At 39.5% G+C, this 24,210-nt stretch overlaps 1 protein-coding gene across 1 annotated transcript in view; it reads right to left on the bottom strand.

Moving 5' to 3' along the window:
- LOC128740586 (protein Wnt-10a) overlaps positions 1-23,693 on the bottom strand; it is a 28,285-nt gene extending 4,592 nt beyond the window's left edge. Inside the window, exons 1-2 of the mRNA XM_053836145.1 lie at positions 23,629-23,693; positions 13,377-13,603 (exon numbers count right to left, since the gene is read on the bottom strand). Of these exons, the coding sequence (XP_053692120.1) occupies positions 13,377-13,603; positions 23,629-23,693 (292 nt within the window). The remainder of the gene's footprint in view (positions 1-13,376; positions 13,604-23,628) is intronic.
- Positions 23,694-24,210: the final 517 nt, after the last annotated feature.

Here is a 24,210-nt window from a genome sequence, read left to right as displayed (position 1 = left end):
TCTACAAATGTCCCATACATCAATTTGTCAAATTTTGCTCGGTTAGGACGCTACTGTCAAATGAATCAAAATTGAGTCAAAGTGATCGAACCATCCCTGGTCTGGACTCCGGAGTTCCGCAGAGCTCCATCCTTGATCCAACGCTTTGGAACGCGATGTACATCGGTGTACTGCATTTGATGCTACCCAGTGATCGTCAACTTTGCGGATGACATCGCTGGACTGGAGGAGGTAGAAATGCTAGTGACAGGCGATTCAATGTTCAAGATTTGGATGCACGAGGCAAAGTACACATTGCTCACCATAAAACTGAAGTCCTGCTGATCTGTAACTGTAACGCTATCATCACCGTCGAAGAGCACGTTATTACTTTACGCGTGCTTCTGTGATTCATCCCCAGTAAACCATTTGGTTTGTATATCTCAATTGCAACTGAGATATACGAAATCATATCTAAACGAAAAAGTTATATTTCACGCCATATAAGAACATATATGTACCAAAGTGGAGGCGATATACGTGTGAAAGCTTTGACAATTATTTGTAATTCTATTTTGCGTAGTTTTTATAACACGCAACTAAATACTCCTGAATATATGATTAAGATATAATCAAATATTGCAATCGTCTATACTGGTTTATAATTCACAGTCATGAATTGTATATGAAGGCACGCACGGCTGCAAAACAACTTAATGTTCACTTCAATTTGACATACTCTAATCATTATACAATTCCAATGTGAAATTGACATGAAAACGATTTAATGTGAACTTTCTATTACGATTTTGTGTTATCTGGGTCATAGACGCTCGGTTGAACTTCTCATGGCTGTGAGAGTCGTCTGAGGCCAATCTCGTTGGAGATAGTATGTGCTATTGCTGGAATGATCCTCATCGTCATCATGCTTGTGGAAGCCAACGACTGCTACGGACAAAGAATTGGTGAGGGAAGAGTCGCTGGTCAAATGGCATCAAGACTGACACATGAGAACGGTAGAAGACCGTAGTTGAATAGAAAACATGGAGAAGTTCTATTTGATCCAGTTTCTCTCGAGTCATGGTTGCTTCAGGCAATACCTGCACAGGTTTTGGTACGCCACGATACCAATCTGCCCAAAATACAGTGGAGAAACACCATAGCACGTGGTCTTTGAATGTGCTCGAATTGCCGCAATCCGAAACAAAATACCACTCCCGGCATTGTTTTGCGGATTATGTCGCAGTTACAACTTACATCGGAGGAACGATCAACGAACAAGTAACACCAACTAGACGTGTTGCAAGTGGAAGCAAAGCGACGAGCACGACGGAGCAGTACTGAGCCCTTTAAGAAAGGCTGCAAAGCCGTGAGGGGTTGTAAGTTAGGACGGTCGTCATCTCTGGATCGGTACACGTCTCGACAGGTGTACGGAACAGTGCGAAGACACAACCCCCTCCCTAAATAAAACCTTACGGTAGTCCAGGGGTAGTTCTTGGTTAGAGTGTTAGTTAGAGTGTAAGTTAGAGACAGATCGTCTCCTCACAAACCACACACAGGTATTGCTCAGTTCGTCGAACCCTATCGATTGATTTATGATACTCGATTTCGTGGTTTACAACCAATTTTTAAGCTTTTGCCATAGTCTTAGCGTGATAACTCAACAAGGCTCAAAAAGGTGAGTCTCAAGACGCCTGGTAAATTGGTGATGAATGGCTCAAGAGGGAATTTAATGTAAACAGGCTCTATCCTGAATGATGACAACGACCTTTTGCTAGGTCACGGCAAGTACACATATGGCAACCGTAGATTACAGCCTTAACTTCGTAAAGCACTACAACTGGTCTAATTAGCTTCATGCGCAACTCATTTATTGAAATGTCTTGCGGAGGGCAAAGAACTTCCAGCTTGAATGCGTCGTTAAACCTTATTCGTGTTATGGTCGATAGAGACTAGAGGTTGTAAAAAGATATGTGAACTCATCAACAACTTTAAGTTCATCGTTACCGTCACCGTCGTTCGAGATAGTTTCCAAATATGTAGTCATGTTTGTCTCAGAAAAGTCTGGCACATTGTAATAAGAGTCTATCGGTATCTAATGACCTATCGCGCATCATCTTCGTTTTCGATAAACTGACTTCTCATGGGTTTTTGTTCAATATCGAATGAATACCTACTTCGGCGGATCCAGATCAATCCCATTCCACTAACAACTCTTTTCTGAGACACTTGTGGATAATGCAGAGAATTTCTCGGTCTCCAGAAAGCCGCAAGTGTCGGACTGACATTCCTTGCCATCCCAAATTGATCTGCATTGGACGTGGTCAGCTTTGTTATTGATCATCACAAAGTGTTGAATCACCAAAAAATGCACACTGAGAATGATCTGCTACTCTCAAGCATCATTCTACCGATACTATTCGATCAATCGAGGGCTACCCGGAAAAAAATAACCATATCACGAAGATAAAAATTATTGTAATTGTTGGATACAAAAAACAGTAAAAACAATGAAAATTATCGTCAGAAAAGATAACCAAACCATCAAATTTATTTTTGTCCGCCATAACTTTCATGATTTTGAGAGATTCTACCATAAAAATTACAGGTTGTTAAGTATCTCAACAATAAAAAAAAATCTATTTTTTCGCGAATAAAAATTTCCACTTACAGTAAAAGTTATCGTCCTTTTATGGTAATTATTTGAGGCGAAAAAACGAAATATAACTAAAAAGGCAGTAAATTTGTGATGAAAAATGACCAATTATATTGCATAGAATAAAAAACAAAAATATGAATCACATTTGATTTTGAGGCACTTTTACGATAAATTTACCATAAGTTTCAATGTCCACAATAAAAACTGTTGTAGATTTATTGTTTCCACCACAAAATTGCGAAAATTACTCCACAAAATGCGAATAGCGCATCCTTCTCGTTGTCAGGTCTAGCTTCGTGCAAGCAATGCAAGTTGATGGTGTAAATAGTAGAATTTAATTGGGAAGCTTTTTATTTAATTTTAGGTTTCGTATTCTACTAAGACGCTTTTCAAAAACTTCAGGCAAGTTGATGGTGATCATCTTTTAGTAAATACACATACACAGATGCGCTACATTTTACCAAGCAACGGCAATATTGAGTCTTACCCGAGCAAAATTTTAGAGCAAATTGAAAACAAAATTTGATATCTTGATGTAGCGGATTTTGAATACTCTGTGTGATTTCATTTTGGTCGACTTAGCGGTTAAAATCCAAAATTGATGAATACTACTTTTGCTATCAAAAATATCAAAAGGAATACTAATCTTGCTGTTACACAATATTAATAGGAAAGCAGAATTAGTTGTCATTTTACTATCAAATCATCATCATTTTGGTATCATCATATAATTTGAGCCAATCATTTTACTAGAAAAAAAATGTGAAAATAGATTAATTTAAATATTGAAGGTTTATTTAAAACATAAACAGAATCTGTCAACACATTTTCTTTTAATAAAAATGAAAACAAAATGATAGCAAAGTCTGATACATCATAAGTACCATTTTGAATTGGTAACAAAACATGTTTTCTAGTTGATATCAACAGCATAATATGTAATAATTTTGATATACTTTTGTTGTCAATCCTTGCTCGGGAGGCCCCCCCCCTTTTTCCGAATTGTGTACGTTTAGGCATTATTCTGCGGTTCCGAAAACGGTTAACACAGCTCCAAACTCTAGAAAATCGGTATGTCAACAATAAGCAGTATCTACCAAAATTCAATAGTGCATTCGGCATTGTGCTGCCGTACAGAAAGATACACATAACAACACACGCTGAATTCATTCATCAATATCAGCATCTCCCCCGATAACTAAAATTAGAAAAAGTAGATTTTCGGTCACCGAAACGCGTTGTTATTAGTGTTTTGAGCATCTGCACATGGAAAAAAATCCGATTCCGATTTCATGAATGAAATCTGGAAATCATTAAGTTTAAAATTCGATGAATTCATGACTGAATCTACATATCAGGCATGAATAATCCCATTCCAAAACTTCATAAAAAATTAGTAACGAGTTTATCCATTAATTGTGGTATATTGAGGGAACAACCATAATGATAACAGCAGTAAGAACAAATTTTTAAGCTAACAGAGTTGTAAATATTGCCTTTATTGGGCTGATTTCGCAGATTTTACCCGTAAGCCTGTTTACGATCAGCTTCAAATTTACATCTGAAACCGAGCTCAGATTTGTCATCAAAAAATAAGTAAATAAGCTCGCAAGACACTAGTCGTTTGAAGAGATTAGCTTCACTTGACACCCCGCGACGACCACCACCGGAGGCAAGCCAAGGGCACGTGCAATCGATTTATCCTTGAAACCGATTCTCCGTGATGCAATTGAAGCGCGTAGCCTCACTGGCATCGTTTATTGCGTCACATACATCAAAGCAAGTGTCCATAAGTGTATTCAAATAAAATCATTTGAATGAGCATAACACAGCTAAGGGATATCGTCAACCGCTGGAAGCGATGCAATCCATCAGCCCTGACGACATATGGTGGTGCTTTGCTAGTAGGTAGAAGGATCTCTGCCGCTGCACCTTCATCGAGCATCCCATCGCAAATCAGTCAACATACAAATCAATTGTTCTGCGCGGTGAGTCAGCGGATAGGTGAATAATTTCTGTAGCATCGACGTCGGGTTCGTCGTTCGTCTTGTCGTCACTGAGGAGGACATTCGCGAGACGGCAAGACCCAGCATCAATCTGATGGATGGACGAATGACTTAACCACGACATCACATCGCAACGCGTCTTGTTGAGTTGCTTTCGGATTGATCGATTGCACCCAAATGCAAAGAGGAGAAAAGTCACTACTGTGTGTATCATCGGGCAGGGAAATCAATTCGTCGAATTGCCATTTATACATCGCGGTGTTTCCAACAGGCAAAGGTGATTTCCGAAGTTGCGGTGAACTCCCTCTAGCCCCTCTTGGTCGGATAGGGTTGGTTGGAGAAGAGGGAAATGTCACCGCGTAGGATAGAGTGAGTGAATAAACAACCGAATCATACACACGGGCGCGACCGGCAAGAAAAAGGGTTCCAAATGGGCCTACCGTCAAAGGGTTGACTGGTTGGGTTAGCTGACTGGTTGACTGAATGACTGACTGACTGACTGACTACCTGGCTGGCTGACTGGCTGGTTGGATGAATGACGGCAAAACTGGTAGTTAGTGTGACGCAATTCGTAATCGACTCACTGACTGACTGACATATGTATATGCCATGACAAATTATGTTTTCTGCGCATATAAATCTGCGGCTCGTTCTTGACTCCGACGTACGGGTCAGTCGGGGAGTGACATGATCGACATTTACATATGCGAATCGAATGAAATTTACATCAAATTATGCTTGTTTCTCGGTTACTGTGGCCGCATTTGAAAGAGGGGAGAGGATACGAATGAAAGATTTCGGAGAATGAAGTGTTCGAATAATTTGGGTAATTGACGTAAAATAAGCGGAATCAAATTGATAATGCTGGTAATCCTGGCTCGAAATGGGACTACGTTTTTTTAAAATTGTAATGGAATTGCATTCAAAGTTTTTGAATGCAGTACCTAATTGGCACGATATTCTGGCACAGAAACGCGATTCAGAATAGCCGTTCAATGTTTTCCAAACATATGTTTAAAGTAGCTGTGTGAAACAGTTAAGCCGCATCTTACAAGCGCCGTATTGCGAATCATGAAAAATGATCGATGGATCGATAAATGTCCGCAGGCAGACACTTTCCGACGTTAAATTGAATAATAATTTTCTTGATCGATTACAATCGAACTTACTCGGTGTGGAAAAGGAAGACCAACAGACCAATCAACTAAACCAATACAGCTGGAAATACTGTTTCAATTCAACGTCTCCTAGGTAAATGGTCGCTTTACACAGAGTGGGAAATAATGGATTTGGTATTCCTCCTCCCCTTCTCTTATCGTATGGAGCTGAAGATTTAATCGATTATCCACATTTCTTCGCATAAATTGTTACTTAAGAGGAAGAAGGGAGGGTGGAGCAAGAATAAGGAGATCTCAGTGAAGAGAAAAAGTACTGCCCATTTGCGGATTATCTCCGCTATGGTACGGAATCGGCTCGCGTTGGGACCAAGCTGCCGAAGTGCAATCTAAGAAATGTTTCAAATTAAATTCAATTTAATTTAATATTGCACTTTCTGCCTTTAGCTTGGTGTTCTGCTTATGTTTGACACCGGCGCTGGTGCTAGCATGGAATGTGAACATTCCACGGCTTGATTAACTCGATTAACGATAATCATCTCGTTCGCTGCAGTAAGTTATTAAAATGAAACAAAGCGGCGGTGGCATCCAGCTCTGGCAGATTACAGAATCGGCAACTACTGGTAACAAACGAGTTGTAAGCAGTAACAGGAGAAAACTTCTTTGTTCAGCCTATCACCTCAGATGATATTCTCTTAGTAATTGATTACCAGTAAGGATGAATCAATTTCAGGAGAAATTACGAAACATTTAAATCCATCGGGAAGTTCAAAATTTTTCAACATTTAACCAAGCAAAGTGATCAAACTGAATCGGTCCAACCGAAAGTTAAATCCGACCGGGAACATTTACATCCTTTGTTGATTGTAAATAAATGTCATTCTGTGTACGACTTTGAATGCAAAATGAGCCAACATAAATAAACCTGAATACGGCGGGAGAATGTCGACCCGTCCGTCCTGGGCGTCGGAGGATAGCAAATCCCGGCTATGCCGGTGGGGAAGAAACGGCCGCGCAGTCACATATTACTCTGACAGGCCTCCCGGGTATCGATCCGGTGGGCTTGCGGGATGCTTCCCGGTAGCATGCACAACATCTCTTGCTGCCCGCGCGCGCATGCTCTATCAGATTTGGTTTGATCTGATGAACGTCGTGCAGTCGGACTTACCCGGTTCCCGGATCGAGGCAGCAGATTTATTTGCTTTGTTAGAGCAGCCGAATGTTTGCTTGCGGAGAGATCCCATGGGGGTCCACGGACGGAGAAGAAAAATCAATTTACTCACTATCGATGGACAATAAATAGGGACTCATACGCGATGTAAGTCGAGTAACTAGGATCGTGATGGCGGGTGACTGTAAAACTACAATGCTTGAAATTTATAACCGTGATTGTCACTCAAGTTGCCGACTTTTTTATTGCCCTACACCGGAACGTCTGCTAGTGTAGTGCTTTGAACGAATGACAGGCCTGAATGCGCCTTTCGAGTAGGTACTAGATTGTTTTTTGTTTGCTAACCAGAACGAATAAGATTCTTTCAGCAGAAATTCAATGATAAGATTGAAAAAGCAAAATATAGTTTTCGCGGTATTTGGAAAAATAATCATTATTTTTAAGTTTTGCATAGATTCAACTTAACTATTCTTCTTGGTTCCGTAACTCGGGAGTAAATTGATCTAGTTTTTGGCAAAGTGATGACGTTTTATTAATATTTTTCATGAAATTAACATGCCCAATCATTTTAAAACCACACCGCCTAGTTAACTTTGAGGTACGATGCTGGTCTAATAAAGCCCAATAAGGCAGTCGTCGTATGTTCGTACCTTGGGTGGGCGGTGCGGCTGCTAGAGTCAGTAAAATCATTGCACTAGCACCGTAATTGCCCTGTACTCTAATAACCGTCTGCGACGTCTGTCGATAAAGAAGGGTCAAGTCTTATGACGTTCATAATCCAAGGCGTTGCTTTTATTTTTAAAACCAGTACTAATGCTGCTAGAAAGTGTAATGGAAATTTTTGTTAAATTTTTTTTGTTAAGTAGTAGCGTAAAATATTTTTACTACAAAATGTCAAGCCATTTCATAGCGGGGATTTTTTCGAAAAATAAAAAATATCTTTATCTCTAAACGGCGCTAGATTTACTCTTTTAATATAAAACAAAGGTAATAAGCATAAGTAATGGTGTGGTGCTTGTTCAGGGCACGCCCATTTATGTGGCAGTTTAGGTCAAATGAAACACATTTTACCCTAGTTCTCAGGTATAGAATGTAAAAAAAGAGTGGGGCTGTTACAGAAAGTGACCCTCACGACTAACCGAAGACTACAAAACTATAAACTGAGCATGGTAGAAGGTTCATATACACATCAAAGGATGATACTACTAACGCCATCTCTTATTCCAAGGAAGTTACTATTGCTTATGTGCGTTAGTGATCGCATTCATCTGAAAGAATGTATACGTGTGATGTTGATGTACGATGTCATCCTTTGTCAGTGCAGTAGTGATGTTAGAATAATAGCACATATACAAGCTAATATTTGCCACCGTCGTTCGTGGAAGGCGTACAAGCCCTGTCCGAAGAGCTTTGGCATAATACCCAGTCTTGAGTTCTCTAGTCTTCAGTTTAATGCTATTTCTATTGTAGTGAACCAAAATTAGTAGTTATTCAACATGCCCGGTTACCATAACGTTTGATACGTTTGTTGCAAAAGGGAATTTACTCGAGGATGCAGGTGCAACCGACACTGCTGCTCTCTGATTTGTTAACAGAAATGCTAGCTGTCTGTGGCAGCTCATAGCTGAACTCGATCCATTTTTTATAGCAATGGAAACATCGCATGCAATAGCGAGAGAAACTCATGCGAGAGTTTGCCGTTTACAATCAGGGTTAAAATTCCGTACGAGAGATCTCAATAACTTTTTTTGTGCCATGATTTTATAAACACTGTTTGGAAGATCCGCGGCGGAAAGGGCCAGTTTTACCACTGCCAACTAAAAGGCCGTTTCATCAATAATAGCATGGGCCACTGCCCATATGAAGGCAGACCCAACGATGAGAACAAAGCAGTCACAGTGGTCCAAAAGGGCGAAAGGCGGAACTTTTTTCCTAGTGTTTTTTGTTTTCATTTTATCATTTATGTTCTTCAGCACGTTTGTTCGTATGAGTATCCCCCTTAATCTAAAACTGTCAAAAATTAGTCATCGCTTACTATATTGAAAATAAAAAAAAAACTTTTTTGTGTTAGGAAATATAGATATAGTTTCTTCGGCAAAATTGTAAATATTGTAAAAACAAGCAACTTTGCAGAAAAAATAAAACTTCTATCTTTATCGAATGCTGAACTATAGGGCATATTCTTTAAAAATTTGGTTTTTCATACTTAGCTTTTCTCAGTTACATTTTACAAGAATACAATGTTCTAGGCAATTATCGAAGCTCTCAAAATACACGTTTTTGCAGAAGACCGCAAATCTCATGGACCCTTACTTGCTGAATTATCGCATATTCAAGCTTTAAATTTCCATAAATTCACGAGCCCATGGGGTAAAATGGTGCCAGCGAATTTATGAAATCAGCGCTTCATCTTGAAGCTTAAGTCGATTATAATAAACTTGTATGGGTTCTGCTTGTCCCCAACCACCCAAATGAGAGTACGGCAAGCATACGTTGCGTTCGCTAAAGTCTCGACACGCGTCCATTTTTTTGTGTTACAGTAGGATTTCGAATTTGGCAACAAATGCGTGTCCCCTATGTTGCCAAAATCGAAACCGTGCCAAAATCGAGACCCTTTTTCGATATGAAAAAATTTAATGTATTTGCTTTAGAAGTTGACTAAATATCATTAATCACCGATTACTACCATTTTATGTTTAAAAAGTCCGACAAGAGCTATCCGTCCGGTGCCAATAAGTTATTGACACCCTGCGGTAAGTCATAGTCCTACGGTAATAAAATATTATTGTTCGAAACCACGTAACTTTTTTTCATAAACATACTCAGGGCATCATTTTTTCGTCATTTAAAGCATGTATGCGGAAACTGATTGATATTTAAGCATATTTTTGGAAGAGAAATATCTTGTGTTGCCAAAAATGGATATTTTTGTTGCCAAAATCGAGGCATGCCAAAATCGAGGCATGCCAAAATAGAACCATGCCAAAATCGAACCATGCCAAATTCGAAATCCAACTGTAGTAGATAGACACGTGGATTCTTCGACAAAGTTATGGAAAATATGAAGGCAAACAACTTTGCTATAGAAATGACATTTCTATCTCTTTCGAGTGCAGAACTATAGAGCATTTTTCTTGGAAATTTTTTAAAAATTAGCTTTTCATGCTTAGCTTATGTTGGTTGCATTTTACAGGAATAGATGATTCTAGGCAATTATTGAAGGACTCAAAATACACGTTTTTGCAGAAGATTGCAAATCTCTAGGATCTTTCTTTACAAAGTTATCGCTTTTGGCTCGTGAAGTTAAGGAAAAATACAGCTTAAATAAGCGATAACTTTGTAAGGAAAGGTCCTAGGGATTCGCAACTTTCTGTAAAAACATGTGTTTTAAATCTTTCAATAATCGCCTAGAACCATATACTATTGTAAAATGCAACCAACATACGCTAAATATGAAAAACTTGTTTTTTTAAGAATTGCCTAGAACATTGTATTCTTGTAAAATGCAACTGAGAAAAGCTAAGTACGAATGCTCTTGAAAACTTTTTCGATTTTTTTTACTGTGATATTCGCATCAGAAAATTTCCAAAAAACAGTGGAAATGAGTCCTGCAGTGAGTATAACATCTGTGATTTTTTTCAAATTTTTATGATAATTGGTTTCGGAGTAAACTGCGAAAAATGAAATTCACTCTAGCCGCCATTACTGATTCAAGATGGCGCTTATGATCTGAAAATTTGCCAAAATGCTTTTCCTACTTTGTTTGAATCATTGCATGATTTAATTAGGTTCGGGGGCATTTTTTGTATGGCAAACCGGCTAGACCCTTTTATTTTCTACAAGTTTGCCGAAGAAGCCATATAGTTTTAAGGTGATACGGTACTGAATCCCAACATGGCTGGAAAAATGACGTCCTTGTAAGGATATAAGATATAGGATGCCCGGCCATGTTGGATTCAGTACCGTTTCACCTTAACAAATCGTTGAAAAAATAAAATTTTTATCTCCTTTTTAGGTGGATTAATCAAAAATTCATTCATGCCAAAAGTTGCTTTTGATAACATACAAAAAAGATGTATTTTACGAAGACCTTTTATCTGTTACGAAGTTTGTTTTTGTCTAAATTACTTATTATATTTATAATTTTAGGCTAAGTTTTTGAAGCAAGTGTACAAGTAAATAAACCTCAATCGAATTGCTTGAAAGAAATTAAATTCAGGTTGATTACGATTTCTAACTTCACAAGCAATTATAATGTTATATAAACAAGTTCGGCTATTTACCGTGAACGTACCATATTCTGCGCAGTTAAGACATTTTTATGATTCTTCCGCTATTCTAAGTATTCTAGATTTAAATTAACAACGTAGATAGCAGCAACGTGTAGTGCTACGGTCTATAATATCTGGTAAAAATTATGGGAATTATAAGTCGACCAACAATTGAGTATATTTTTCGTTTTGTAAATTTATCTGCGGTGCCTAATTCTGCGCACTTTCTTGCCCATGTTCCTAATTCTGCGCATGTTTGCTCCTAATTCTGCGCACCCAAAAAGTGAAAATAAATACTTCTGCCATGCTGTTTATTTCTTTATACGCTGAAAGCACACCAAAAAATCCGGCATTAGCCATTACCATAATTAAATCCATGATCCGGCCTTCTTGTGCTGTCCGGGTGGCAAAGGAATATTGTTATCATTTTGATTGCCTCATTTTAAATATTTTATTCTCGATAACGTGACGGGCGAATTGATTCGGGTTTTCTGCATACTGAACATTACACTGTAGATTAATACTAAAAATTGTGTTTTCGTATAGAAACCACTTCCTCACTCTCTGACAGCCCCATGAGGTTGGACATTAAAAAACCAGAAAACATGGCTTCATGAATTGGCGCTCGTAGGTTCGGACCCCGAGACACAGCACAGGATGCCAATCAATGCAAGTTAAAGATTCTACTTGAATTTTCATGCCTCTATACCTCAGTCATTTGGGTGAGGTTGCGTTCGCGATTTCTTCGTAGGATACATTACTGCGCAGAATTTGGAACATGAATAAAAAATCTGTGCCTAAATCTGCGCATTATTGCATCGAATTTTTCTAAGGAAAGCAATACATGCAATCACTCTTTTTGTCTAAAACATGACTAAAACTAATTATTCTTTCTAATTATGCTGGGTAATTTGATCATTGCAAAGAATTTCGATCGTAAATTTGTTAATTTTCTAGAAGGACAATCTTAACGTTGGTGCTAACGACAATGTTTTCTGCCATATAAAATACTTTCAGTTTCACGTTAAATTATTTCGCTCTCAAATATTATGGCCCGTTTGTGAATAATGGCGTAATATTCAACAGACATTTATAAAAAATAACGCAATGATTATAGTTATGCACAATTAAAAAAATGCTTATATAAAGAAAAATGCGCAGAATTAGGGGCGGTCACGGTATATCCGAGAAATAAACAATTTTCGAAAGCTCATCACTCCATGAGACCTTTTATTTGATATTTATTCAGGACGGTAATATGCAAGATGATAGCGACATCATGGTTGAGCATACAATAATAACTTGTTTTACTTCGATCTATAATTATGGAAATATTTACAAGTTACTAGAATAATGCCATATTATGTACGTATAAGAGAATACAGCAAATAATTAAATTAAACTCTAACAAACAAAAACACAAGTTACGCAAGTTTTCATCAATCTTTTAATTGAAATTGAAAAGTGAATCAATCAAAATGTAACAAAAAAGTTTGCTTTACTTCATTTTTATATTGAAAAAGTTTTTATGAAGTAAATTAGTAATTTGCTGTTTGATGATTTTGGCGACGTGAATGTGAACAGGAAGAGACAAAATAGAGGTAGGATAGAATTGTACAAAATACCAAAGAAATCGTCATTCAGGAACAGGAATGCAAGCTTAACACCTTTTCCCGTACTTCGAATGTCTTCCTAATTAAAACGACCGTAAACTTTGACATATATCTTCTATACAACTAATAATACCCCAAAATCGAAATGTCATTCTTTTCACGCTCTCAGCTGTGTAAAAATTCTCGGCCGACAGGATATGCAGCTACAAATTGTAGACCGCATGAGGCGGAAATTAGTCACACGTACTTAAGGTCCAACATTCCGAACAGCAGACACCGCAGCAGCCGTCGTCTCACTGCGATTCGGATATGAAAGAAAACGATTTAACATCATCATCGTTCCCTGCTCCGGCAGCATCGGCAGCAGCAGAAGCATAACAGCAGCTAAAGGTGAGAAATAAAATTGGAACTCTTCGCGCTAATGAACTTCTTCGGGTGTGGTCTTAGCCGTACCACCCCGGAGACTATCTAATTTTATTTCTAATAATTCCCTCCCACCCAATTCGAGCCGCCGCCATCGTCACCTTCGCCATCGTTGGACAAAAATTCCTGATAAACTTACCTCTTTTTAACATACTGGACGTGTGCGGGTTTCGACTTTTTGTGCTCAACGACGAGCAGTTCCACCGGTGCCACTGAAACTGATGCTGACACTCGCGAACGCCCAGTTCGAGTCCTTCGATGGCAGCGGCCGTAACATCGCTTGCTCGGTAACACAGTTCCAGCTGTTCGCGCGTCAGTCCTGGCACCGTTCGGCATGTGGCACGAACATCCGGCATGCAAACAATCCTGGAAAAGTCGAAATCGGAAAGGAGACAGAGATGCAGTTAAACAATCACCAAAGGGACACCTTTTATTTTATGTTGAGCAAGAGCAAGAAAAATCACATCACATAGAACTTTACGCTTCATCGGGTTCGTTGTCGTTCGTTTTATGCAGACTGCTAATTTTGGATCATTAAGTTGATGGGATGTAATTAATTCATTGGAATAAATTAGCAGCCGCATGCGACTTATGAGGAGAAGAGTGTGTTGCACGTGACGATGACGGGATATGTAAATTTCGATTGTCTGCTGACAAAGATCAAACGTGGTGTATCTAATTTAGCAAACAAAAAAGATTCCGTATTTTACTGTTTTAAACAAAATCGAATAGAACGATGGTTTCTCTTACCATCTCCCAGTAATAAAGAAAAACAAATTTCAAATATTCTACGACATGCCAATCTCAGTCTGCCAATCTAGAGCCTGGCGCTACCGGCCGTTCTTTATGTCCTCTATTATGTGATTTATGTCCACTCGCTGACCTGCTGCTAACAATCTTCCCAAGCACTTAAGTTTAACCCAGTCCGGCAGCAACTCGGCCAGTCGTTCACTGCAAACGTAAATCAAATTTATGAAATCTGTTAAATATTTTACTCAAAGTTGATCTCTCATCAAAAACATTTCTCGTCTGTTTGGCACTGGGCAAACGAAAGCTTATCTGCGAGGATGTTTGCGAGCTGGAGCTCGAGCTCATGAAATGAATACAAATTTGTGAATTAAATTTTTGTTCCGTTTGCCTCTGCGAGCAGCAACATTTCAGACAACTTCCATTAATCTCGAACGACCGAGAAGCCACTCTCCTGCCTGACGAAAGCTCACCGCCATAAGTCCTTTGCAATCCGTCTTATACGCTCGGCTGTCAGTTTCCCAGCAGATCGAAGGCTAGAGATAAGAGGATGCATTTATTCTGTTGTTTTGCTGATGCAGAAGAGCAGCTTAAACATCGTATAAACTACTCTACTTCCTCATGAAAAATATCCCATTCAAAAAAGTTTTGCATCACGTAACCCCTGCAACAGCAGCGGCAGCAGCAGCCATCCCTTCTGTCAGCCAGCCTGCCGACATAGAATGCAACACATGTCGAACCCTACCTGGCGCAAAACGGCCGTATTGTGATAGTTTCCTACCGTCACAAACGGTGGATAGTTATCTTTTGGCATGAATGAGACCCTCAGCAGCCAGATCAAGATAAGCACCCCGATATCGTTTGGCCATTGCGCTCGATGAAGCTCTGATACTCAATGGATTACCGCGAGTGATCCGATCGACGGGATTACGTCCGAGCAGGGACGGTTTTGAGTTCGAAAAAATCGGACATCTGGACGGTGACATTGGGTAGGCCTTTTTGTTAAAAATTATGCCTGTTACTGTTGTTATTATTTAATTTATTAACCAGAGAGAACAACGAAATTTAGTAGGTAACTTATTGATACTTAAAATATGTGGTTTGTATGCGAAACTAAATTATTGCAATATTTTCTCGGATGCCATGCAGGAACTGAAACGATAACTATTACTTCATTGGCACCGCTACTTCTCCGCTATAACCTGGAGGGATGAATGCTGGAACCTGCGGAATTCTCCAGCTCGAAGCTCTGCGGAATTCCCCAGGTCGCAGCAAACCAGCAGGAATGGTTTTAATTGTCGTACAAATTTGTTTGCCCTTCTTCGAGAGTGTCATTCGGTTCATTCGGCTTGAATGTTGTACTTTGCATAGTGAACCGAATCCCAGATACTGTCGAGGAGCTGGCCCGTTAGCAATGCATTCACGGGTCAGCAGACAAGTCCAGGCCGGCCTTCGAGTGTGTGTGAAAATCGATTGCTTCATCTGTGGTTCGGACAACGCAGTCAACCATGCCAGAACCGAGAGGATCTGCGGGAAACATCCTTGGAATTTGTTCCATTAGCCCTTTGGGCTGGCGACTGTGTGAGCAAAGTTTGTCGTTAAACAGAAAGTATGGCCGAGCAAAGGGAATATCATAAAAATAACTTTGCAAAGTTCTCACGGCCTCCAGCGAAAGATTTCTGTCGCGTTTTTCAATACAGAGCGGCCCAAATGCCATCCGTTGGTTGGTTTGCTCTTCTTGTTCCTTTGAAGGGGCATGCAAGTTTTGCAAGATTACGCTGGAGCTGCGCCTGCCGCAGCCGCAGAATGAAGCTCTGCATTGAGTCCGGAGAAATCCGAATGGAATCTAGTGCCTTTGACTTTGCAACAATTATGACGAATGATTCAAAGTGGTTTTGAACAAGCGTTGGAAGCTGGAATTGGTTGTCTTCCCGGAATTCGGATGAATCCGTCCGGATATTGTCTGTCCAGGAGCGTGGGAAACCTATTTTTGTATTTGCTACTGCTTTTAAAACGCCATACCATACCGCCATAAACCATAGCGATTAATAACAGATTTTTCGTGGTAATCGCTTTTGATTTGCATATGATGAAAACAATGGAAAGATACATGACAGTCCACATAGCCATAATTTTGAAATAGAGTTCATTATATCTCACTGAACCTGAACTACACAGGTATCCAATAAGCGTTAAATAGGCAGTTGGTTGGTAAAACGGGGTAACGTTGATTACCGGGGTAACATTGATCAAACGGACCATTCGCAAAAATAAGTGAAATAAACAACTTCTGCCAACTTTCCTGAACTTCCCAATGTTACCCCCAATGATCTATGTTACCCCGTCTAACGGTATTTCAGTTATTTATTATTGAATTCAAGATCTTTTCTTAAATATATGTAGCATTTCCTTCACACTTTTAAGAAAAAATACGGATAAAATTATTCGTCACGGTTTCGAAGGAATTCTCGAACTTTTCCTGTAATATGGCTCATTGGGCGGCGCACACTTTCTTCGTCCATCGTTTTGGCTATCTTATTCCACTATCTGATTGATGTATTTGACAACTTTTCCCTGTGCCTTGAGTCTCCTCTTCATGATTGCCCGGTATTTCTCAATGGGGCGGAACTGGGGGTAATAGGGTGGGTTAAGGTCTTTCGGAACAAACTGGATCCCTTTCTCTTTTTCTTGAACGACTGTGCTGTAACCCCCAAAACATCACGGGATGGTTGTGGGATCGAATGAACGGCAAAATTCGTTTTTGGAGACACTCCTTTTGGTACAATTCCGACGTCATTGTCTTATTTGTAAGGAAAAGTTTCGTTTTCCTGCCACAGCTGGAAATGCCGTGCCAAAGCATACATTTTCGTGCAAATTTCTCGGCAAAAACAAATTTAAATTTTCTTGGAACATCCCTGAGTCGTTGCCAAGTAAAATTTTTGACCTGGCATTTGCCCGCATGTCCTGCCTAGACACAGGTTTCATCGTCCATCAGAAGACACCCGTCGAACTTGGTTAGCACCCGGTCGTGTAGCTTTCGAGCACGGATTTTGGCCACGCTATTCTGTTTTATGGTTCGGTTTGGCTGTTTGCTAGCTCGATTCGACTTGATTCCTTCCCGGTGTCGAATTCTATTCACAGTACCATGGACGGCACCAAATTTCTGGCCAAAGCACGATCACGATGATTGGGATTCCTCTTGATGGTCTTAAAAATCTTACTAGGCAGATTTAAGTCGACAGTTCCACTTCGATGGTTAGCTTGAGACTTCCGAATCGTCGTTAATGTTTCCTTATACTGTTTGATAACGCGCCATACGGTATTTCTGGGCAATTTCAGTTGTTTGGCTAGCCTAGATGCAGACCATAATGGATTTTCCAAATAACTGGGCACAATTTTTTCCCTTCTTTCGGCTTCCATGTTGTTTATTTACAAAATACAGTCGTTTTGCGGAATGTCAAAAATACATAGGTGAAGCTAACAAAATTTCCGACACGTAGGTGCCATGAACTTCCGAATCCGTCCGCCAAGAGCGCCACAATATGAGCAAAAGTTTGTTCCAATTCCAAATGAAGCAAGCTGTAGTGGCATAGACTAACAGACGAAACTCTTCGAATAAATTTTCTAGGAAAAGGTCGTTCAAATGATTATTCTAAATCTCGCAAAAAACACTAGTGGCACCTGGTGCAGTCTTCACGCTATGCAAAGCGGCTCGCTATAAATTTAGCTATGATATAAATTTCAATTTCATGATTACTTCTACCGGAAAAAGAAAAGCCTGGGTGCTAATTCCGTTATCGAAATTTAACCTTCTGTTTTTATACGACAGACTTCGCGATCAGCTGTTAGAACACAGGACAGTGCGGGGTCAGTGCTACGATTACATTGACTCTAACAGCCTCTCCCAGCCGAAATTCGAACATACGACGACTGGCTTATTAGACTAGCGTCTTACCTCGAGGCCAACTGGGAGGCTTCTACCGGAAAAAGTCATTTATAAATGTATTTGCTAACGTACATTCTGCCCAACCTTTTCTCTACTTTACCAAGATAAATAGTGATTCGTTGTGCAGATGATTGTGTTATTCAACGTATTTTGATTCATATTTTTGGACACAAATTCCCTTCATTTTTAAATCATGCAGCTTCGAAAATATTGTGTAAAAGTATAATAAATTCCTCTATGATGTACGAATTTCGCTACTCTAAACTGCGCCCAACTACGTCGGCTTCATTTGTGAATCGAAACTCAAAGATGAAAAAAGCTTTGGTTTCAAATCGCTTCAAAACTGACAATCAGCATCAATTCGTCATGAAATTTACTATTAAAATCTCATTGGTACTTTTCTATCAAATTTTTAGTACAAAACCAATAACTTTGAATTAAAATCTATTGAAATAGTATCTCATTCTCTACACCCAAAAGTTGAATTCATTACTGTAAAAAGAATAATGAAAAATTCTTCTTTCAGTAATAACTTTATTATTTAAAAAGCAACAACGTTTATCGTCAGCTAATTAATAATATATTCAAACGCGTGTTGTATGCATTATACACATTCAAATTTCGATTTACATTCATAATATGACTGTTGAATAGCTCTTAAGTCCATTGCACGTTGAGTGTGCTAACCATTGACCTTTTGCATCGGAATACTAACAGCTCTATTCCAATCTACGGCAAATGACAACACATATCGCGAGCCTTATTCCAATACGGCTGAAAACAATCACTGACACCATTCCAATTTCTACAATCATAAAACCAACTTAACAGCCATTTGGATCTGATGCACGACCATCAGACCGAGAAGAATAGACAGTAACGGGACGACATTTGAAATCTTTAGCGATAAATTCCCTGTTAGTTGCTTGCTTTTCAGTTGTCAAAATTTCTTTGGTAAACAATAAAAATTTTGGGAGTACAATCGAAGACTACAGATCTCAAGACTGAGCATGGTTGAAGTTTTTCATCATGGCAAAGTACTGCTTACGCCATCTGTCGTTGGGGGAGTTACTTTAGCTTGTATGTGTTAGTGATCACATTTATTTGAGAGAATATAAATATGCGTATGATGTTAAGGCATATACAATGTCATCCAATGATGTCAGTGAGGTTGTGATGCTAGAGTGATGGCATATACCTTAGATTAATAAAGGAACTAGATATGCCAATCTGCGCTTTCCGCATATTCATGTATGTCATCAAGAGTATGTCATCAGCTCTATCTGCTGGCGGCAGGGCTTACTATACTATCATAGTATTTGTATCGCCTACTCATTTTACGCAAGTGTTAGTGACAGACGGTATAGTTAAAAATGTGCCTGTGAAAAGGCGATACAACGAACACTATGACAGGCTAGTAAACCCTTTTGCCGTCAGGAGCCACTTTACTCACGATTGAATCTGCGAAAAGTGGCGTATCTATATTCTTTAACAATCTAAGCATATCCAGCTTTTTACGCGCTATAATGGCAGACGCTATAAGTTGTGTTCGTAATATCTTTTTGACAACTCTGCATCCATCAAATCTAGCACTCTTTTCCTGTACGGTCCTGTAGGAGCACAAAAATGTGCGAAATGTAAACAAAACTATTGCTCTCCGTCTCTTGCGTAAACGAAAGAAAGAGCAACACTGCCGTACAGGACAAGAATGCCAGATTTGATGGATGCAGAGTTGTCAAAAAGATTGTTCGCATATTACGAAAACAATTTATAGCGTCCGCCATTATAGCGCATAAAAAGCTGGATACACAGCCTAACACTTAGCGCCGTCAGCCGGCCAGGGGGCGTACTAACTCTTACTACAAAAGTTCAAGTTAATGGACAAAGTAGTCAAATCCCTCAACAAAAAAAACCCTATCCTTAGACATTTGACAGAATGCCCAGTCTTGAGTGCTGTAGCCTTGGCTGTAGTCTTCGCCACAATGCAAAGCATGATCTTAGTAATATCACAGATAAACACACATTATATTCAATGTCCCATTCTTCTCACACTGCAGCAGTCATTTTAAACTTAGTGTTGATCGGGAATATTCTTGTTATCGTGGAAGAGGCGTTTTTTATCGAAAGGAGAAGACAACTTATAATGTATTCGCTTATCTTATTGTTGAAAATTTATAAAGAATGTCGTTTCTAGATGGTGTTAGTGTTCAAGAAAAATGTGCCATGTTTTTTGTGGGATTGTTTTCAAAGAGTTCTGCTTGTCTATGGTAATATAGTGAACAAAATGGTGTAGTTTTGAGCATTTTTACTTCAATAACTTTTTCTCTTTGCTTTGGAAAAACAACACCCAAAAGATTCAAGCTTAGTAACGTTGACGAGAGACTAAATGTAAATACGGTCTTCTTCTTCTTCAGCATAGCACCGGGGTGGTTCGTGCTGTTTCAAGCACTCGTCTCCTTTCAATTCAGTCTTGGGCCACGCGTCACCAATTTTCCAGTCGTCTCAGAAGTCACAAATCGCTTTCGACCTGGTCGAGCCATCATGCACGTTGGGCCCCCCTGTTCCTGGTACCGATAGGGTTGTTGAAGAGGACTATTTTCGTCGCACTGTCGTCCGGCATCCTTACGACGTGTCCGTGCCACCGTAGCCTGCTAACTTTCGCTAGATGTACGATGGGAGTTTCCCCAAGCAGTGCCTGTAGCCAGGGATGCCACATCTAATTCTGTGTCTTTTGTTAGAAAAATCTGGCCATCTGTACTGCGAGGAAAAATATCTGTGCAAGAATCTGTCCAATGCAAAACAATGAGAGTGAAAGAGACAAAAAGTCATTTTGCTGACTATTTCCGTCTCATTCACTCTCATGTAAAAGCACAAAAATCTGTTAAATCTGTGTAATTGGCGAAAATCTGTATTCTACGCGTACAGATTCTGTACAGGCGATTCCTTTCAAATATCTGTTAAACACAGAATAATCTGTGCATGTGGCAACCCTGCCTGTAGCTCGTGATTCATATGCCTCCGCCACTCTCCACTTTCAGTTTGTACTCCGCCAAATATCGTCCGCAGCACTATCCGCTCGAGCACGGCAAGGGCGCGTATGTCCTCCGTGAGCAGCGTCACGGCTTCAAGTCCCCAAAGAACTCCCGGTTTGATAAGGGTTTTGTACATTGTTAGCTTCGTGCGGCGGCGTATGATTCCTGATCGTAGCGTTTTACGAAGGGCAAAACATGCCCGATTTCCCGCTTGGATGCACCGCTGGATCTCCTTACTAGTGTTGTTGTCCGCGGTCACCAGCGATCCCAAATACACGAACTTCTCTACCACTTCTAGTTCGTTGCCGTCAACGGTTATCGTCCGTGGGAGACGCTCGTTTGTTTCCGTTGAGCCTCTTCCTTTCATGTATTTGGTCTTCGACGCATTTATTTTTAACCCATTTCTCCTAGACACCAGGTGATGCTAGTGTTTTTCCAAGTTTTAAGGGTGTCATTGAAACGATGTTTTTATAAAAAAATTATTTGAAGTGTTTCGTCTGTTAGTCTGTTTCGTCTTCATTCAAGAGTCTCCAAATTAGGCATGCGGCAGCGTTCCACATGCGGCGGTAGCTTTATGAAATCACGCCATGGAAGACTGCACAAATCATATCGTAAGAATTTTCGAAGAAGCTTCGATTCTAGCTATCCAAGTTTGTTGATAAGGACACCAGATCTCGGCAGCAAATTCCGAAATAGACCGTATCAGAAAATAGTGCAATATCCGAAGACAGTACTGGTCACGAAGCTTTGCGATTTTAAAAATAAACCCAAATGGCTTATCAGCTCTGGAGATTATGTCGTTAAGATGCATCTAAAAGATAAGTGTACTATGCAAGGATGAAACCAAGATCACGAATATGTTAGATGCATTGTTCTAGACGCATTGTTAGATGATATTCTAGCATGTTGCAACTAACTGTGATAAGCTGGTGGCGAATCACTTCGAGGTGCTTATGGTAAACATGTTACTCGAGTACCAATCTTAAAAATCGATTTCCAAGTGTCTGGAGAGCTGACATTTCATTTACAAAAAGAGTAACAGGGGTCCAAGGTTGCTCCCTTGTTGTACGCGCTTTGTCACTTTGCGGTACGCTGCTGAATGCGTCGGAAAACTCTTCTCGTAACAAAAGCATCAAGAGATTCCGAGAAAGGTCTGACCCACCATTTTAGATCAAAAGTGGCTGAGCATATCTTCAACGACAACCATCCGCTAACAATCGACATCGCAAAAGTAATAAACAACTGCTCTAAAGTGAAAAATGAAAAAACGGAGAGTTAAGAGATTTACAAAAGATGCTCCTTTACCTTACTAAACAAAGACCCTGGAAACGGTTACTCTTGGTTTTTTAAATATTTGCTAAAACGCAGACACACACAGACACACTCAGACGAAACCACTTCTAGTTAAAAACTTCGCTCTCTCTTCTTTCTCAGATCCCGGATTTACATTATTCACATAATTCTACTAGGCTTTTTTCAGGTTTTCCTTAATTTTTCTTATATTTCAGACTCTTGCATAAGACATTAGCCAAAACACGTAGTCGTACGTAGTTTTAAGCATCTACTTACACATTGCATCTGTTTACCTACACTAATTTTGTAATTTAGTTCCAAAACAGTCACTGATGAAGTCTCGTAAGCAAGTCGTAGGCGAAATACGTATCTGTCGCGAATAAATATACATAGTAGAATTTTCTTTTTTGTTTAATTTCATGTTTCGTATTCTACTAAGACCCTCCAAAAACTTCAGGCAATTAAGTTTACGCTTTGAATAAGAACACATGCCAAATGGACAACATAATCTCTTCAATCTCATGGACGCATTCCATGTTGTATTAGGCTGTATTTTTTTGTTCACAAACAAGTTTAATTTTTGAAATAATAAGTATTAACATGTGATTTGTTAGAATATAAACCAATCTTTATGTACTGCTCGTATGACTTGCATAACAATGTAATAAACTTTTACTGCTGCTGCTGGTTTTCGGAATAGCTAAAAAAGCGGGTGTGAACTTAGACAAACATAAAGCCCGAATATTACACAGAAATGCTGGAGATAAACGGCTAAATAAGAGATGGTATTTTGCAGGAAAAGTGACAGTTTTGCCGTTCTACTTTATCGTTTATTGATGTAAATTAAATAGCTTTCGAAAACTTGTAATGAAACATTTTATTTGAAATATTCAACTATAAATAAAAACTTATTTGAGCAAAACTTATTTGAGCAAGTGTTACATTTTAGTTTCGCAAACAGAAAAAATATATTTTTTAAATATTTCCTCCGTGTTAAATTCCGTCTGAAAACGTTTCAAAAAAAGCAAAGCAAAGCGTTGGGCTTAAACGTCTTTCTAATACTTGACCCTTCTTTATCAACAGACTTCACAGTCGGCTATTAGAGTACAGGACAGCTACGAGGCTAGTCCAACAATCCTACTGACTCTATCTAGTATCTAGCAGCACCGCCTAGCCGAGATTCGAACATACGTCGACTGGTTTGTTAAGGCTAGTATCGTAGCTCGAAACCAACTAAGCGGTTACGAATTATACGAAATCACGAAAACGATCAAATATGTTACAAAATGCGACAAATTAAATCGAACCTAGTCCGAAGGTCCATATGTGCTCATCTTACATTACTTAAAAACAACAGTTTCTACCCAACTTACCTCTCAACGACTTTCAAAACAAACCAAACGATGACAATATTGCAAAGCCTTCTCAAACTGCTCATTGCTTAGAACCACTTCCAGCAGCAGTCGACAGTATCGTTCGGTTCCGAACCACCACTGGTACTAGCACTATTCGATTGGCACATTCAGCAGTAAAATTAATCCATTCTTCCGTGTTCCGATTAGTAGCTAACCAGTTTGAATATTTGTTTCGCATTGCAACCGTCGAACGGTTCACCGGAAAAGCTTCGATACACAAAAACAAAAGAAAAACTCCACTCACTAAGGGCGCCACAATCGTCCGCTTTCTTCCGGATCACTAAATACTGCCATCCAACAGGATCATCTCGTGGCACACTTCCGGAACCTAAAGCAATTTAATTATTACTAGACACTGTCAACTTGGGTCTTTGACGGGCGCAAACATTGTCCGATTGCCTGCGATTGGAAGGAAATATCGGATTTTTTGCCCCTCGCAGTCCGGTCGATACTTTTCTTTTTCCACCCCACGGTGCGCAAACACTCACACTCACTCACTGTTTTCCTCCCGCCACTCGTTCCGCAGTCGACCGATCCGGC

The sequence above is a fragment of the Sabethes cyaneus genome, chromosome 3, assembly GCF_943734655.1.
Source record: "Sabethes cyaneus chromosome 3, idSabCyanKW18_F2, whole genome shotgun sequence".
NCBI classification, from domain to species: Eukaryota; Metazoa; Arthropoda; class Insecta; order Diptera; family Culicidae; genus Sabethes; species Sabethes cyaneus.
The sequence above is the reverse complement of the archived record's forward strand: the minus strand, read 5'-3'. Positions and strand labels throughout refer to the sequence as shown.